Here is an 18,840-nt window from a genome sequence, read left to right on the forward strand (position 1 = left end):
AACAAACCAGAAGGTTCTTCAATTCACTTTCAAACTAAACAAATTGAATCTTTAATCACAGGGCAATTATCAGCACGCTGTTCTTTTGCAATTGTTGCCTCCATCCATGAAAGCATTTCTTATACTGCAACTTCTAAAAATAAATTCTAAAGTCTCCCCCAAAGAAACTTATAACTTAAATTTACTTTTTATCATACACATTTATTTATCTCCACTTTAGAAATGCTAAAATATCTATGTTGGTTATTTAGGGAAAAGGTGTTTTCCCCCTAGGATGAAACAATTTTCCCCATAGACATTTTTTTTTGAAAAATCAGTTTTGAAAATTACTCTGAATGTTAAAATTTTGCTTTGCAAATTACAATTCTATTAAAATGTAGCATAATATATATGACTCAAATCTTGGAAAATTAACATTATGAAATTAAACTGATGTTTTGAAACTGTTTCCTCTTAAAAAAAAAATCTCCTAGAATGAATCAACACTTTTTATTCTATTTGTGTTAAGTCAGCTTTCTGTGTGTCACAAAATACCCAAGAAAATCAGCTTAATAAAGGAAAAAGTTTATTTTGGCTCACAGTTTCAGAGGTTTTAGTCTATGGTCATTTGGCCCTACAGCTCTGAGCATGTGGTAAGGCAGAACATCATGATAGGAACATGTGTGGGAGCAAAGTCACTCACCTTATGGAAGCCAGGGATCTGATAGAGAGACAGAGAGGGGGCAGGGGGAAGGGACCAGGATCCCACAATCCTCTAAGGGCATGCTCCCAATGACCTAACTTCCTTCCACTAGGCCCCACCTCCTAAAGGTTTCAGCACCTCCCAACACTACAACAGGCTGGTATCCAAAGCCTTTAGTATGTGGGCCTTTGTGGGGGAATATTTAAAATCGAAACTATAACACTGTTCTGAAGAGGAAAGGACAATGAAGAAAAGGTTCATTTGTAACAGTAAGGTTTTACTAGACACCAGGAGGAGATTTCTAAAGAAAGATGCATTCTTTAACATTGAAAAAAATTATAATTGCATATATTTATGGGGCATAGTCTTACTTTTATTGCAGAATTATTCGCAGTAGCCAAGTTAAGGAATCAATCTACATGTGCATCAACCAATGAATGTATAAAGAAAATAGTCATGCTCCTCTTTTTTCTTTGTCAAAATTTCAACACACTCTGTTACTTTTACCAGACTGAACTTCACAATAATTTTAAGACTCATAAAATGTATTTTCTAGAAAGCTTTTACAACTTTATATACATATTTAATTTTTTTATACATTCAGGTTTTGCTTTCATTATCCTTTACCATATTCTAGAAAAGTCAGGTAATTTAGCTTAGGATAAATCTAGTCTCCTTGTTTCCTTGATAAACAAAAACACATTCCATTAAACAAGTCCATAAAATAAATCTTTCTCTATAAACACATGTCCTATTGGTTCTGCTTCTCTGGAGAACTTTAATGCATACAAATAGCTTGTCTGCCTATTATTCAAACTCATGGCAAAAAAATTAAATAAACAGTTTATTCAAGCATGTACTTCTAAGTAAGGCTGTGGTGGGCATATTTTCCTCATATATTTGTGATTTTCTTATATTTCAGACATCATGGTAAGGTCCTATGATATTATCTCACTGGAGCTTAAGGTTCTACATAACAGACCAAAGACCTACCCTCTGAGTTATGAATTAAATAAAAATCATCTTCAGACCTCAAGATGAGAGACAAGGGACAACCTCAAGGTCCCCAAGGTACTTGGAGGCCTTGGATTCAGGTTTTCTCTCTACAATTAAACTGCCCAGTCATGCCCCCACACACGGACTAGCCAGTCTGCTGAGAAATCATGGCATTCCTCATCCTTCCGCCACCAGCAATTCTAAGCAGAATGATGGTGTCATAAAAGCAGTGTAAGCACAAGTGCAGGAGTTGAAATGAAAAGTAGTAAAAGTGGCTTGGAGAGCACATTAAGTGAAAAACAAATATATAGCACAGGCTGGAGACAGTAAAAAAAGTTCCTACCTTTTCTCAAGACTATGAAAAACAACACTGTTGCCAATCATACAAGTCCTGGTAAATATTAGATCCATTTTCTCAATGATTCCTATGTGGCAGAGTATAGAATTGTAACACTGGGAGGCCCCTCTGGTGTGTCAGTGCTTTCTTTGGTAAGTTAGTGTGTAATGGTAAGCCAGTTGCAATTAAGAGGGAGCCTATATATATCAAAACTACACTGAAATTTCACACCTCACTCCAGATAGAAATGGCAATCATCAAGAATAAAAATAATAATAACTGCTACCGAGGATGGGGAAAAGAGGAACTCACACACTGTTAGTATATGTAGATTAATACATCCACTATGGAAACCAGTATGAAGTTTCTTCCAAAGACTAGGAATGGAATTATTATATGACCCAGTATACCACAACTCAGTGCTCATCTAAAAGAATTAAAGTCAGCATACTATTGCAATACATGCATACCCATGTTTACAGCAGTACAATTTACAACAGGCAAGTTCTATAACCAGCCTTGGTGTCCCTCAACAGATGAATAAATAAAACATGGTAGGTGTACACAGTGGAGTGTTATTCAGCCATTAAATGTGTCATTTTCAGAAAAATGAAGAGCATCATACTATACAAAATAAGTCAGATTCAGAAACTCGAGGGTCATGATTTCTCTCATATGTGGAAACTAGAGAGAAAAAAAGGGGAAAGAGCATCGGGGATGTAGATCTCATGAAAAGATATCCCTTCTATTCTAAAGGAAGGAGGTCTGGGGGAGGAGGAGAAAAGAATAAAAGGAGGTAGTAGGAGACAAATTGATCAAATTATGTTATATGCATGCATGAATATGGCAAAATGAAACCTCCTATTCTTTATAATTATTATACACCAATAAAAATGTTTTAAAGAAATTAAATCTACATGACATGAGATCTGTTCTCTATTTGGAAATACCTGGGCAGGAGGATGATTGGACAGTGATGCCAAACACCTTTGTTGCCTGTGAAGATTTAAGTCAGTGATGACTATGAACTTCCTAGTCAGGGGCATGAGGGATGCAGGATGGAGGCCAGCTGTTGCTGCTGGATTTATACATCTTAGGGAAGTATGATCAATGAACTTCCCAGGAAGAAATTCATCCTGAAAAACAAAATAAGAAATCAAGATATGCTCTGGGCAAGAGGGGCAATTTGAAAAAGATGCATTTCCTATCCCTCAGTTCCACTTTAACGCTTTGCTTCCATAAAGTAATAGGTTTCCAAGGAAGAGAAAGAGGGGTTGGGAATAGTAAAGTTGGTTTCTACAGAAAATCTCAGAGGCACAGGAAGCATAAAGCAGCAGTACTGTGAAACCAAGATGATGGTGTGGAGCACCAAAGTGGGTGGGAGGAGATTCTTTCCAGGTAGACAAATAAATAAGACAGCCACAGCCCCAGCCCCAGCATCAGCAAGTGTCTTTGACAGCCACAAAAGAGCAGGAGAAAAGGTGATCACAGTGGGGCTACCGTCCTTAGAAGCAGCAGAGCCCACATCAAACAGAACAGGCAGCCCAGCAGCTTTGCAGATAGCCTGAAGTGGTTCCCTTGGCAAGGACACATACCATCTCCTAGACTTAGAGCTGACCTCTTAAGTTCTTTCTCTCTCCCCAGCCACCTAAGTTCCTTAAAAGAGTGATCTTTAGCAAAGCTAATGTTGAAAAATTCTTTGATCCTTAATTACTACAAATCTTAACACTCAAAACAAGATGTTTCTGGTTTTAATCAGCGGAAGAACGACAGGGCACAGTGGCACACAGGTGTATAATCCTAGCAACTCAGGAGACTGAAGCACGAGGATGCAAGTTTGAGGCTGGGCTTGCAATTTAGTGAGACCCTGTCTCAAAATAAAAAATAAAAAGGACTGGGGATGTAGCTTGGTGGTAAAGCATCCCTAGGTTCAATCCTCAGTAACCCCCCCCCCACCAAAAATAAAAAAGTAAAAATATTATGCTTCTGGCATTTAGGGATTTAATGCATTTAATCTAAATTTTTCACAAGCAACTCTGAAATTTATTGCAATGCAGTAATTTATAAAGTTTTGAGACACAAATATGAATCATAGATGTCATGCAGAAGTAATGGAAGCTAGCAGGCCACCTGGACTCTACATTTCAACATAGCTTTCCTGGAACTCCCAACTCTAAGAAGGTGCTGCACTGGCCCTTCCTTGTTAAAATCATAGTTCTTTCACAAAAGTGATAGTGACAGTGAATGAAACGTCAAATTTTTCATGTATTTATATAGTGACTACCCTGAGCTATAGAAATAAATGTTAATCAAGGATAAATCTATCTACCTAATTTCCTACTCAAACCAGACAAGTAATCTTGACATTACATCTGGCAATGATTATGTTAAGCCTCCCTCTACACCACTCGTTGCTGATGTTCCTTTGCTCCCCCACCAGTCATCTGTTCTTTGTGGCCCCTGAGCATTTGCCCCTCTTTCTTCCTCCTTTACCCTCAGGAGATGAACTTCCAATTCATCTTTGGTTTTTGTTGAAGAAAATGCATAGAGGGGTAGTAAAGCCCTTTTTTTCCACAGGCCACTTTCAGCAAAGCACTGGGAATTGTCATGCCATTATCTCATTTTTGTAATATATATATATATATATATATATATATATATATATATATATATATATATATATTCTAGAGTGAAAAATAACCATAATGATAGTTGATTTCTTTCTTTCATTTTTTGTTTTTGTTTGTTTGTTTGTTTATGGGATACCATTGTGAATGAGCACCCAATATGTGCATAGAAGGATGCGAAGAGTTAGAAGGATGAGAAAGCAGGAATTAAGGACAGTCTGTTGGAATAGCACTTACAGTATGCAGGTAGAACAAGGGAAAACAAGCATCCTGGAAAGAGAGACAAGGACACCAGATAAAATTTCTTCATATTCTTCAACACTTTTCCACTCCTAAAGTGCCCCTCTGAAAATCAATGTCTACCTTGTGGTATAATTTTTTCTTTTTCTTGGTTCTATTGGGAGATATTTTCTTTTTTTTACCATATGATTTATTTTTATTTTTTTTAGTCATACATGACAGCAGAATGTATTTTGACATATAATACATACATGGGATGTACGTACATCAATCATATTGTCTATTCTATTCTGCTGCCCTTCCTAACCCCCCTACTCCATCCCTCCTCTCCCATCCTTTCTCTCTATCCAATCTAATGTGACACACTGTTTTTTTCTTTTTCTCATCACAACATCATATATGTATTCTATATAACAATGAGGTTCTCCTTCCATCTTCCATGCAACTCCCCTTCTCCCTCTTTTTCCCTCGGGAGATATTTTCTTAATATGATGGACTGTTGTTGAAAAGTTCCCAAGTAAGTTTTTCAAGGTGATTTGAAATCTCAGATAATAGTATCTTGGCTCAGAAAAGACAAAACCATGATGGCTAACCATTTAAGACCCCTTTTTATACATAAGCCAAATATTCTAAGCATGAAGAAGTTTGGTAAACAGTGTTAAACTAGGAATTGAAATATGAATGGAATTATTAATACCCACGTACAGAACTTAATCTTCTGACAAAAAAAATCACTGATGCTGAGGAGGAAAAAAAAGAATGAGAGAATCTGTCTGCACAAAAAGGCATGTGTGTGTGTTTGTGTGTGCATGTGCACATGTGTGCACATTCATGTGTGTACACACATAAGCATGCACACACAATATCTGAATATGACATAAAGTCAGTATACCATTCAGCATGCCCTACTATTTGATTAGTAGAAAGCTTCTTTTTATCATCTGGATGAGACTTTACAGACCTGGAGTTCTATAGCAAGTTCAAATGAAGATATTCCATCTTTATCAAAATATGTGTATTGGGCTTTCATTGTTATCTATTAAATGACTAAGTATTTCTCTTATTAGAGCCTTTTAAAAGTGGACTCAGTTAGGACAGATAATACTTATGAAAAATATATTTAAGACCACATTAAGAAGAGGCAGAAAAAATACAAAATGAGCCTGGAGAATTTTGTAGTTCCAGAAATAAGGAGGCATGTCCAAGGTCACAGCAGTTGACCTAAAAAAGCTCCCAATGACCAAAGCAGGTACCACTTAAGGAACAAAATAAATAACAAAGAACTTGATTAAATCCACAGCATAAAATAAATATCCAAAATTTCTACTGATATAAGTAAAAGGACTGAGCAAATAAATATTGAGAAGAGATAAATCTTCCTAAAAAAAGAATTCCAAATAATAAATACAGTTACTTCCAGTCCAGGAGTTGTTGAATATGGGAGCTTTAGACTTAACTTCCAACACTTATAGAGTATGGAAAGGGAAAATTCTTCACGGTGCAGGCACTTGCCAAACACTAATTTAACTAAGTGACTGAGACCCATATCCATCAGTGATGTCACGTGGCTAGTTCATACAACCTGATATGATGAAATGAGAAGGGCATTTTATCTCTGTAGTATTCTTTCCCAAAACCTCACAATCCCAGTCTCATCATTAAAAAAAAAAAAAAAAATCAGACCAGCCCAAAATGAGGAACATTCCTCACCAGCCCAAAGTGAGGAACACTTTGTTAGTATGCTTTCACATTGTAAAGGTCAAGAAAAATGAGGAAAGCCCGTGCAATTGTCATAGCCCAGACATGACTAAGCACACATGACAACCAAATGCAATGTGGCACCCTGGATGGGATCCTAGAACAGAAAAAGGGCATTCATTTTAAAAAGTAGTAAAATTCGAATAAAGACTGGAGTTGAGATGTCAGCATTGGGGAAAACTAAAACTGGGTGAAGGGTATACAGAAAATGTTTGTACTGTCCTTATGAATCTTACCTGTTAATCCAAAGTTATTACAAAATCAAAAATTTATTTTTTAAAAAAAGGTAGAAATCTTATAGGACATGTTTTAAGCAACGTGTGCACATATCAGGAATTAAAGCAAGAAGATTTTAGGAAATGAAAAAAAGTTTGAAAACAGTAGAGTCTTTTTTTTTTTTTTTTTTTTCCGTGCAAGAGAACTTTATTTTAAGTGAAAGTAAAGTGAGGCTCAAGCAAAGAGCTCTCTGAAGAGATACAGTGGGTCCTCTCCAAGGAGAGAATACCAAAAGAAATAATGCAGTTTCCAAATGTATTACTGTTTGATGTTTGCCTTGAGAGCTGGGGACTATCTTCTGGACTCTTTGCCAATCAGGTATTCAATTCCTCCTTTATATTGGGAGATGGAGTTTTGGAGCATAGTTGGTTCTTTCCAGAGCTGTCATGGTGTCCATCCTATTCAGGCAAGCCTCATCCACAAGGAAATCCTATGTTAATGTGGGTATTGGGGTCAGTGGCCCATCAGAATTTACTTAGTGTGCCTTTGTTACTAAAAAATCTCCGGAAGAGATTCTTGATGACAAAGAGTGGCAGGTTTTTATGGAAATTTTGGCAGTTTTGACACATTCCCCAGCCTCTGATTAAGAATATTGAGCCAGAGCATGCAGGAGCTAAAATAATGAACCAACAGATTTAGACGGGGCGACAAGTCAAACTGCTCATGGAAAATAAAAAAAGTTAACGTTCTCTCTTTACTAATTAAAACTGATATATAGAAAAGAAAATACACCCCCAAAAAGTCCACTTATAAACAATGACATTAGATAAATTACTAAGGTGACTTTGTTTCCCAAGTCTTAAAAAAGATTAATGGATTCTCAATCTGCAATGACTTGGAATGTAGCCTTGTCTATTATCTTCTTCATCTGACATTTAATCAAGACCTTGTGAATGCCTCTTCAATAGTTCCTCCTGGAGCATCTGGTATTTCTTTCCACTGAATTCTTGTTGTTTTGAACATCTGTAGCATTTATCTGGCAACTATCATAATAAGCTATCATGCTCTTCCACTCACGTATATAAGCCCAGCCTCACTAAGCATGTATTCATTCATCCACTCACTCACTCTTTCAATATGTAAGTTAATGGATAGTATGTATCTACCAGGCATTGTGTTGGGCATTCAGAGTACATTGTTATTGACACTGTCCTCAAACTTTCCAAAGAGGGAAGAAGATAGACAATCAGGCAATTAATATAACAGTACATCAAGTGTTATAGTAAATGCATGCCCATGTGTTATATATAAGTCCACATGAGAAAGATGGATACTCAACCAGGCTTTAGGCTTAGAGGTAATAAAATGTAATTTGAGTCTTGAAAGGCAAATCACCAGTAACCTAAGGTCGAAGATCCAATCATACACACTTGAATCTCCCAAGCCTGAAGCTCAGTTCCTTCTAGAGAACAGGTATTGGCAAGGTAATGTTAATTGTTATCATAATAAAATTGATAATGTGGATAAAGACAATAACAATGGCTTGAGTCCAAGATACAAAGATGAACAGGGCAAAATTCCAACTCTCAAGGAGTTTTTAAAATTTTCCCTGTTCATTCTTGTAGCCATCATTCCAATAGCAATTTCTGGCACATTCTCTATCACTCAGTAAATGTTTGCTGAATGGATGAGCTTGTTCAGATTCCCCACACTCAATCCGGCACCAAGTACTATGAATTCTTTTTTCACAATACATCTTGCTTCTGTGCCTCTTGGTTTTTTCTATTTTCTCCACCTTCTTGTCACTTCCTTGACAATTCCTACATAAACCACTAAAAAGATTTTACACTGGTATTCCCAGTTCCAGGCTCTTACTCCTCAACACTGCATGTTACCACTGTATTTTCGGAAACCTGGACTTTTCAAATAAAGGACCTATTCAATTATCTTCCCTTTGCTTACAAAATAAAGCCTAACATTTTTCAAAGTTCTCATGCCCATTGATGCCCCTCAGTGGGTGTTTTTACAAACTCTGTCCCCAGTCATAACTAAACTCTTTGGTCTTCTCAACAGGCTTTTTTCTGCCCAATTTCTGATCAAAGTGTTGGTTCAGACCTGTCTTACAACCAGCCTCGCTTCCTCCTGGCTCATTGAACCTACATAGAGAGTATTCTTCAGCCCAGCACTAGCTTCATCAGTACAAGAGTGCAGCCTTCCTTGACTACCTTCTTTGGAAAAGGAGTGATTGTAGGTCTCTGAACCAAGACCGTCACAGTTCACTAAGCACATTGAGGGAGCTCAAAAAGCAACAATTAGAATACAGCGCAATAAAACCAGAACAGTGGCACAAGCCTATAATCCCAGAGGCTCAGGAGGCTAAGGCAGGAGGAATATGAGTTCAAAGCCAGCCTCAGCAAAAGCAAGGCGCTAAAAACCCTGTCTCTAAATAAAATACAAAATAGGACTGGAGATGTGGCTCAGTGGTCAAGTGCCCCTGAGTTCAATTCCCAGTACCCACTCCCCGCCACCCACCAAAAAAAGAGAATACTGTGCAATATGCACAATGGAATGCCATGGTAGGAGTGCCCAAAGCAGATAGTGAGGTAAGGAGAGGAACAACCCAGGAAGCCGTATGAGGGACATGACACAACGAAACCCACATGAAGACAACGATGATGGAGAGTACGATGACCCAAGGCTGGGGGATTCAGACAGTAGGATAGGAGAAGCATACAGTCTAAGAAGGCACAGTCAGAGATGAGCAGTCAGAAAGGTCAAGGGCACCATGTTTTATTTACTTTTTGTAAACCCTCACTGACATATGATATATATATAATAGAGAAAATATTACTGGTTCCTGGGAAGCTTCCCTCATGCCCTTTTATTATTTTTATTGATTTAACTATGTTGAGATGGGGAGGATTAAACACATGGCCACAAGCAAGCTAGGCAAGTGCTCAACCACTAAGCTACATTCTCAGACCCTCAAACCTATTCTACACTCAAAAGTATCATTAATTCTATCTCTACAATTGAGCTTTGCCTGTTTTTTTGCACATAAATGGATCATACTATGTCTTCTTTCACTCATTATTATGTCAGAAAAAGTCATCCACATTGGTTCATACATATGCAATAGATACATTACATAATGTCTTTTCACTGCTTAATTAATGTATTACATGATAGGAATAAATTACAATGTAACTGTCCCTCCAGTTATAGTTGCATATTAGAGATGCATTCTATTAGGGGTTAATCAAATAATGCTTCAATAAACATCTGTGTAGATCTTTGGTATAGGTGAGAATGCATTTGTTTGATGTGTGTGTGTATATGTAGAGATATGTGTGTGTGTGTGTGTATATGTATATATATACACACATAAATATATGATTAAATTGTTGGGTCATAAGATATATATGTATTCAATTTAGCAGATACTATCAACAGTTTTCTGTAATGGCTCTATATTACAGTTCAACCAAAAGTTATGAGAACTACAAATGCTCCTTATATTCATAACCACCTAGTTACTGTCAATCATTTTCATTTTAGATAGTTGGTTATATAGTACATGCTTTTAACTTCATACTCTCTTGATGACTGATGACAGATAGCTTCTTTTGTGAAGCTCCTGTTCAAGTGCCTTGCTTACGTTTCTGTTCAGCTCTTTATGTTTCTTATTGATTTGTAGATATTCCTTATATATAATGGATAAAAAGCCTCTGTCAGAAGGTATATTGAAAATATATCCTTCTACTTTGTGACTTGCCTTTCACCTTCTAAATGTTATCTTTTAAAGACAAAAGTGCTTAGTTTTAATGTAGTACATATATTAATCCTAATAACTGGAATTATTAAAACTATTTAACTTCTTCCCTAGTCCCAGGTGATGAATTTTTTTTAATTAATTAAATTTTGTAGGAGCCTCTTTGTTTCTCTTCATAATTTAGGTCTAAAACTCACATAAAACTGAATTTTGCAGATAGTGCAAAAGACAAATTAAGATCAATTTTGTAATAGAGATGCACAAATGACCCAGCACCTTTTTTAAAAAAAAAGACTCTCTATCAGTTTTGTCATAAATTATGTACCTATATATGTACAGATCTGTTTCCGCACTCTTTTACCTGTTAATTGATCTGTTTACCCCCTACTTCTTTAACTAATATAGACTTAGAATAAGTTTTGACAACTGTAAGCAGTCTTCTTTGTTCTTCTTGAAGATCCTCTTGCCTGTTCTTGGCCCTTTGTTTTACACAGAACCATTTTTCATCATATAAACTTGATTGAGATTTTAACTGAAATGGCATTTATTCTATAGAAAATCTGACAGAGAATTAAGAAGAGATCATACCAGTTTTTGTTAGATTTATCCCTAGTATTTGTTATTTCATACTAATATAACTGGTAATGGTATTTAGTTTTATTTTGGAATTTTTTTTTCTAACTTAATTTTATATACTGACCTTGTACCAATGTCCCTGACAAATCCAGTAACATTATAAATTCATTAAGTAGATCTCTAGTTTATTTTGGATTTTCAAATATATTCAATCACCCCATGTGTCAATAATGACAATTTTATTACTTCTTTTTCAATACTTACATTTTTCATTTTTTCTTGCCCTGTTGTAATGTCTATGACTCCCTGTACAATGATGAATAGAAGTGATGATTCAGAAATCTCTGTCTCACTCACAATTAATGCAGATAATTTTTCAATATTTCACCATTAGCTGGTGTTGGGAAACTATCAGAACACTAAGGGTTACCTTGATTTGTAGTTTGCTTATTTTATCATGCCTAGGAACACACCATTTCATCAAATAATCAAATGCTTTTTCTTCATCTATCTATAGATAGCAAATCCATCAATATGGGTTTACTCTTTTAGTGTATTAACATGATAAATTACACTAATGGATTTTCAAATGTGTATATCAACTTCACATTACTGGAATGAATTCAACTTTGTTCTAATAATATTCATTATTTGCTTCTGATAATATTCATTATTTGCTTTTTAACTGTTTTTCTCTCCTTATCTGAACATTAAGACCCTTTGAAGTAGTATTCTTGCACTGTTTTTTTTTTTTTTGGTATGATTGATAATGCTATACTCTGCTATACTCACATTGTTACTGCACATATAACACTATAAACATATTATCTTTGTTTAATCTCCAATGTCTGCAACACAGTTCATGTCAGATAAATTCTTGATGAATTAAAGTCCTCACAGTATCCTAACACAGTGTCTCTCCCATACAAGATACTCTCTACAAATATCTGTCAACTGATGAACTAGCTAGTTGGTGGTTTTTTATGCCAATGAGACTCATCTTCTCAGCTAAACCCCCCAAGTTACTGTTGGATCAGACTTCACAATTTATTAGTTGGGGCACAATAATAGTTACTTAATTACATTAAAATAAATCAGTAAGCCACACTCAACAGGGTTCAAAGAAACCATAGTTTCTTTAAAACAACTGCAATGTCCCACAGTGAGAGGAAGGAGTCCATTAGTGGGAAAATACAAGTTAGCTGTAGTAGTGACAAGTACAATAAATGGACACAACACTGAGATCCATTAAAAGATACTCAGGAGACACCTAAACATTCATTTAACTGTTGAGTAAGAAAGGCACAGTACTGTGTCTGCCTAGAGTGAGTCTGTTCCGTTGATCAAAATCACAGGAAATAATACTAGTAATTGTTCTTAAGTGTTTGCCAGACTATTTGTTTATTTGTTTGACTTTTAATGGAGCATTTTAAAGATTCATTCCCTGAGGTTGAACTTTGTCTTTCCCTGCTTTGCTGATCTGCTCTGTGGGGTATAACACTTTTCATGGATCTGCTCTGTGGGACACAAATGGCATTATATAACATGAGCCAGGACCACTGAGACCAATTTTCCTCTAATCTATTTATTCTTTGCTCCTCATGTGAATAATTTATTCCAGTAGGCAAGTGTGCACTTGGCATTTATTTACTATTCACTGATAGCATAAACTTTATTAAAGTAGGTACAAATTCACACTTAGAAGAGACAATCTTTTGCAAGTGTAAGACACTTCAAGATACTATGGTCCACTGTAAGTATGAACATTAAGGATTCTTTCATTCTTTAACAATTCTTTAACAATTCTCTCTCTGATCTTATCTTTCTATTTTAAATAAATTATCACCATCTTCTTGCAGATAAATGAAATATTGCTCAACTTAACTCCACTAGCAGGAGGTGGGAAAGAAACAGGTGTTAGGGACAGGGCACAAAGATGGCCTCTGCTTGTAGGGGCATACAGAGAGAGTGAGAATCAGAATAGCCCACCTCAGAATGAGCAGGTAAGGAGCCAGGGTATGGCATGCTGGCCAGAGTAAGACACTCACACACTGGACTGGAAACCAGGCAAAGGGACAGTATAATAGTCCCAGGACAGTGAGTTGGACTGTCTGGCCAAAGGATCCACATGCTTTGGGTACAGCACTTTAGGCAAGCAGGCTGATCACAAATGTGAAGTCTGGGAACCCTCTGGGTAGAGTGGGAAGGTTCTACATTATACCTAAAGAAAAGAGATAGGCAGCACCTGAGAAGTAATTATACATATAAGTACCTCAGGTTGATCATTTCAAATGAGCCCAACATTACACTAAGTGCTTCATGTGCTGTGGTATTCCTAATAAGAGCTAAGCAGGGGTGTTCTCCTTCTTTATCTTCCCTCACTCCCTTTGAAGTAGCCTTGACCATAAACTTTCTTTGTCCAATAAGCATGAGACAAATGGATGTATCACTTCTGGGTAGAGCATGAGAGTCATCATTTGATTTTACCAACTTCCCCTAAGCTGCCTTGGTAATCGTGAAAATGAGCATCAGGAATGAGCTTGTTTTCAAGTGAACCTGCAAACTCTTCAAGGAGGAATGTGAATTTGCATCTTGGTGGCGGTGAGCTCTTTTCCTAAGGTCAAAATTAATAAGAAATGGAGTCGGAGTCTAAACCCAGGTCTGCCTAACCAGAACCCTTACTTTCAACCACACTTTAGCAAAGGCCAATTGAATATACAGAAGAGAAAAAAAGGCATCACCCTCTCCATAAATAGCACCAGGAGACTTTTAACTGGCATAAAACCCCCTGAGTAAAGGAGGCTCTGCATCTCTCCCCGATTCTAAAAGATAAAAAAAGTAATGATAAAAAGGGCACAGAGCATAAAGGACACCAGCCTAATGCCATGTCCTATGGGATAGTCAAATCCTATGAAATCACTGCCCTCAAAGTGACTTAGCCCAAAGAGGGCTGAGACTTGTGGAATCAGGGTATTGCAGGGGTGGTCCTAGCCCCTTTTGCTTTGCTATACTGTAATTCTTCACTTCTACATTGTACCTAAAGTAAAAATTAGAACCTATAAAGAATAAGACTTCCATTGCTTCCCAAGTCAAATGCCTTCTAAAGCTGTAGGCATTATGACAGAATAAGAAGCAGAATGTGCAACTAACAAGACAACATTAGGTATGTGGCCAGTAACTTTGCCAAAGTCCAGAATTCACGACACAGAACACAACTTGCTTATACCTTTTTCAAATCATGATTTAGCAATGGAAAAATTGTCTACATATACTTCTTTCTTAATAAGTAGGTATTCATCTTAAGTACTAACCAATCAATGACAGGAATCAAATTTAAAGATGCATTGAAAGTATTCTAATCCTCAACCAATTCATGTCATTTACCTCTTGCCCAACCTGGGGATTCATCCAGTAGCCTTTAAACCAGAAAGAGAGAGAAAAATTATTCTCACTTTTAGCCAAAGTGGGTGGAAATGTATTCTCTAGCTGTCACTTTCCATCGTGTTATTGACTTTCAGATTAAGCCGTGCCTCTGAAGTCTGGACAGAATCCACACACTGCCACATCTCATCTCAGGGAATCCCGTTATTGTGATGACTGAATACGTGTGTCATTTGAAGTCATAATTTATTTATCCCCTTAATACTTAGATTGGCTTTTAAAGTACCAGCAAAATAACTGAGAGGCTGTTTTCAGGCATATGATCTCCATTATAATTATTAATTCATTTTTAATATAATAAAAATGGTGGTCATCCATTTGATTAGACAATAAGAAAGGTGTTTTCTAAACCACCACACGTTGCCTTTTAATTTCTATGACACATTCATCCTAATTCCTGCAATATTTAAATGAGAAAGCAGGCTACCTTTGTTATGGGTTTTAAAACTTAAATTGGTCTTGATGTTTCAGGTAACATTGGTCTACCTGAAACATCACAGACTATAAAACCCAACATATATAATAAATACTGAATGCTTGAATTCAAGTAAAATTTATATCTTTGTATGGCTTTAATTTTTATAGCACTTTCATTAATATTAATTCATTAAAAATGTTTGTGGATATCTCAAAGAGGTGGAAGAATATAACAAAACTCATCTGAAGCAAATCCCCATTTCTAATTGAAAGTGGGTTTGAATACACATCTCTCGTGAAACATAGTTGAGAAAGCAGAACAAACACTATTCTGATTTTAATAACAAATGAGGTGATTGATTTTTTTTTTTTTTTTTAACGAATGCAAAGCTCTCTTTTGGAGTATCTGAGTGAAGAAATAAGCACAGATGCACACATGCTTTCAAACAACCAGCTCATTTGCTGGATCTCTAATCCTCAGGAGAGGACCCAGCATCCTGTGCAAAAAGGTGAGGCTGCTGTGGCCCACATGGTAGGTATAATACTTTCAATTAAAATCTGGACATGAGAAAGCATTTAAATATAATGCATGCAACATCTCTGACTCAAGAAGACAGTTATAGACGGTTGCACTATTGATTTTCAGTAAGAGAATAAAGGAAACAGATCAGCTCAAAGCACGAGCTGCAAATGAACACACATTCAGGGTAAAAACTAAAATGAAGACTTGTTCTGTCACCATTCTAGGGCTGGATCATTTTTTCTTGGCACTAAATCCACAGTATCAAGAACTAAATTACATAAAGATGCTATTAGCCCCCTTTAAACTCACATCACCAGTCCCTTCCTTAATTCCAGAGTGTACGTTTTTAAATTGATACTGCTGTTGCTTTTCAAACAACTTGGCATCATAGAATCTCCAACAGTGACTTCCATGGTCTTATGGATCTCAGGCATCTTTCTGGCATCAATAAATGACTCTACACACAAGATAGAGCTTGTAAATCAACTCAAAGCTTTAAATTCAGATTTTAGAATTAGTCATTCCACGGATTTAATCAGGCCCTCAGGAGAAAAAAAAAAAAAAAAAAAAGGAACAGACCCTCCTTGCAAATTGTAATAGAGAAAAACCTTTTTGAAGGCTTCCTCCTGGGAAGCCCTGGGTGCTGCAAAGTCCACAAAAAGCCCTGGGGTGGGGGTGGGGCAAATGGGATTCAGGTTGGTGCAGCTGGAAAGATGTGTGAGTTACAGGAGTTTTGGATCTTATCTTTTTTATCATTATTGGCGTCATGACCCAAATACAAGGAAACCTCCACATTCCATTAACAGACTCAATTTGGATTCTGTTGTTCCAAGGGAAGAAAAGAGCAATTCTCCTTACCTAGTTGTGCTACACTCTAGAGATAATTCTTAGTTTCATTTTAACATTTGGCTTAAAAAGATGCTGGCGGGCCAGATTTGCAAAACCCCATGGATTCACATAACACCTTTTTAGAAGGACTTTTTCCTTTCAGAATGGCCAGCCACGGGGGCTCAACCCTGGAGCCAATAATACTGCACGCCGAAGCTTGCACTCAAAATGAGTGGAGATCTTAACTCGCAAGCTCGCAGGCTCCCACCCTGCAGAGTAGCAGTTTTGGGGGTAGCAGGGAAATCCGCTCATTCTTTCATCTCTTTCCTTGCAACGCGCAAATCTCTCCCTAATTGGGCTTGAGTAAAGAAGATCGCCAGCTGCTCATCTCGGCGGACACACCGCAGAAAAGTCGAATGGCTTGTGTGCGGGCTCAACCTGGGTCTCCAGTAACAACTTTACAGTTTCATCAATGTTAGTTTCTGGACAGAGTGAAATAGCCCAAAAGGCTCAGGCAAACGCCCCTCTAAACCCTCTACCGTACAACACCGAGTTCCTCGTAGCCACGCTTATGGCACTTTCTACTTTATATTCACCTCGTACAGATACCCCCGCCCCCCAAAACAGAGTGCATCTGAATCCTACAGCGAGAAGCTGGTGAGAAGGTCTGGGTTTGCAGGGGCCAAGCGTTGCCTGAAAGGGAATCCCCACTCCCTTCCCCCCTCAGTCCCGTCATTAAGGAGAGAAACTGAAGGAGAAAAAGCCTTCGGGGTCGGACCGAGGAATCGGACGCCCTTGTCCCCGCGCCTGACTCCCAAGCCCTGAGCGCGCACTGGCCACCACCTCAGGAGCGGTGGGTGCTGCCAGTGCGAAGCGGAGGCCCCCGGGAGCGAGCCGTCCTTACGTGCTCGAGTTTGTCTTTCCTCCGGAGCCAGACGCTGGCGCTGTAGTCCTGCTGCTTGACGCTGCTGTAGAAGTTCGCGCCCACTCGGGTCAGGCTGGGCGAGGGCTCCTTGGGGCGGCTTTTGAGTCTCATCTGCTCGAAGCCCTCGTGGGGGGAGGCCGAGAGCCACTCGTGCTGCCGGATCTCCATCCTGACATGACCAGGCGGCAGCCAGCGCGCAGCGGACTCGGGATGAGAGCAGGGCGCAGGGAGCGGAGCACTGACGGCGGGCTGGAGGCCAAGCAGGGGTGGAGAAGGAGTGTGCGGGCTCCGGAGCGCGGAGTGCCGACGCCGGCGGGGAGCGCGCGGCTGGGCGGGAGGGGCGGTCGCAGGAGGAGAGGGGCCGAAGGAGCGAGGGCGGGGTCGGGACGGGGCGGAGGAAGGGGCGGACAGCTGGGGCGGGGGAATGAGTGATGCAGGGAGGAGGGGGAGCCTGCTTTGGGAGATAGAGGTGCCCCGGGGAGGCGGCGGCAGCGGCGGCGGTGGCCGCGACGTCGCCCGGCGGCTGCGGTCCCGAGCGGGCGTTCCGCTCTCCGGCTGCTTGCTGCACCGACTGGGACCCGGGCCGGCCCGGGCGAGCGGCAGCGGCGGGGGTGGGGTGCGGTGGGAGGGGCCGCCGCTGGCCCAGCCGGCCCGAGCCCGCAGGTTGGTGCAGTGAAGAGTCGCTGCTGTCCGCCGGGGGCCGAGGCTGAGCGTGCAGCCGCCGCCCCTGCCACTGCGCCCAGGCCGGGCGGCTGGCTCCCGCAGCTACCTGCCTTTCTCCAAGCCCTGCGCTTCTCCCTCGCCCATTTTTACTGGAAAGCCACCAAGCAAGTGGAGAAGTGAGCGCTGTCTGAGCACCTCCTCCCTCCTGGTCTAGGAGCGCAGGGATGGTTCCTGAGGGAGACACTCAGGAAACCACCTCCGCCCTTTCCCGCCCCCATCCAACATGCCCCCTCACACCGCCCCACCTGCTCCAGCTTCCCATTTTCCCAAGCTAAAAGTTCACTAACTTCCCGCCTCGAGAACCCGTTTGTCCCGACTTGGGGGACTCAGAGCAGAGGGTGACTAGCACCCCCTAGAAAATGGCCAAGAGGAGAGATTTTTTCTTGAACCTTGCGCTGTACTTTCATTTGGGGCTGTAGAGATGCAGATCCCACCCTGGTGCAGTTCTCAGCGGGAAGGCTTGCTGGACCCACTCTGCTCTGGCCAGCAGGGTCCACTGTGAACAAAGCTACCAGAGGCCGTCCCCACCTGATCCTGGGACAGTAATCCAGCTCCCGCAAAAAAAAAAAAAAAAAAAAAAAAAAAAAAAAAAAAAAAACGCTGCGCCTATGCTTTGACCCTGTTAGGTGTGCAGTTGCATGACTGCCACAGAGTTTCTTTTCTTGGTTTCTAGAATTTACTCTCCCAAGGGTTTTTATGTATGCTTTCTCTCCTGAACCCAAACAATATGATTAAAGTGACCATGTTAATAATTAAATCTTAATCTGTCTTTTGTTATC

At 39.4% G+C, this 18,840-nt stretch overlaps 1 protein-coding gene across 1 annotated transcript in view; it reads right to left on the reverse strand.

Annotated features, from left to right (window-relative positions):
* Pld5 (phospholipase D family member 5) overlaps positions 1 to 17,506 on the reverse strand; it is a 389,728-nt gene extending 372,222 nt beyond the window's left edge. Inside the window, exon 1 of the mRNA XM_076872901.1 lies at positions 17,318 to 17,506. Within this exon, the coding sequence (XP_076729016.1) occupies positions 17,318 to 17,506 (189 nt within the window). The remainder of the gene's footprint in view (positions 1 to 17,317) is intronic.
* Positions 17,507 to 18,840: the final 1,334 nt, after the last annotated feature.

Source organism: Callospermophilus lateralis, chromosome 13 (assembly GCF_048772815.1).
Source record: "Callospermophilus lateralis isolate mCalLat2 chromosome 13, mCalLat2.hap1, whole genome shotgun sequence".
Classification (NCBI taxonomy): domain Eukaryota; kingdom Metazoa; phylum Chordata; class Mammalia; order Rodentia; family Sciuridae; genus Callospermophilus; species Callospermophilus lateralis.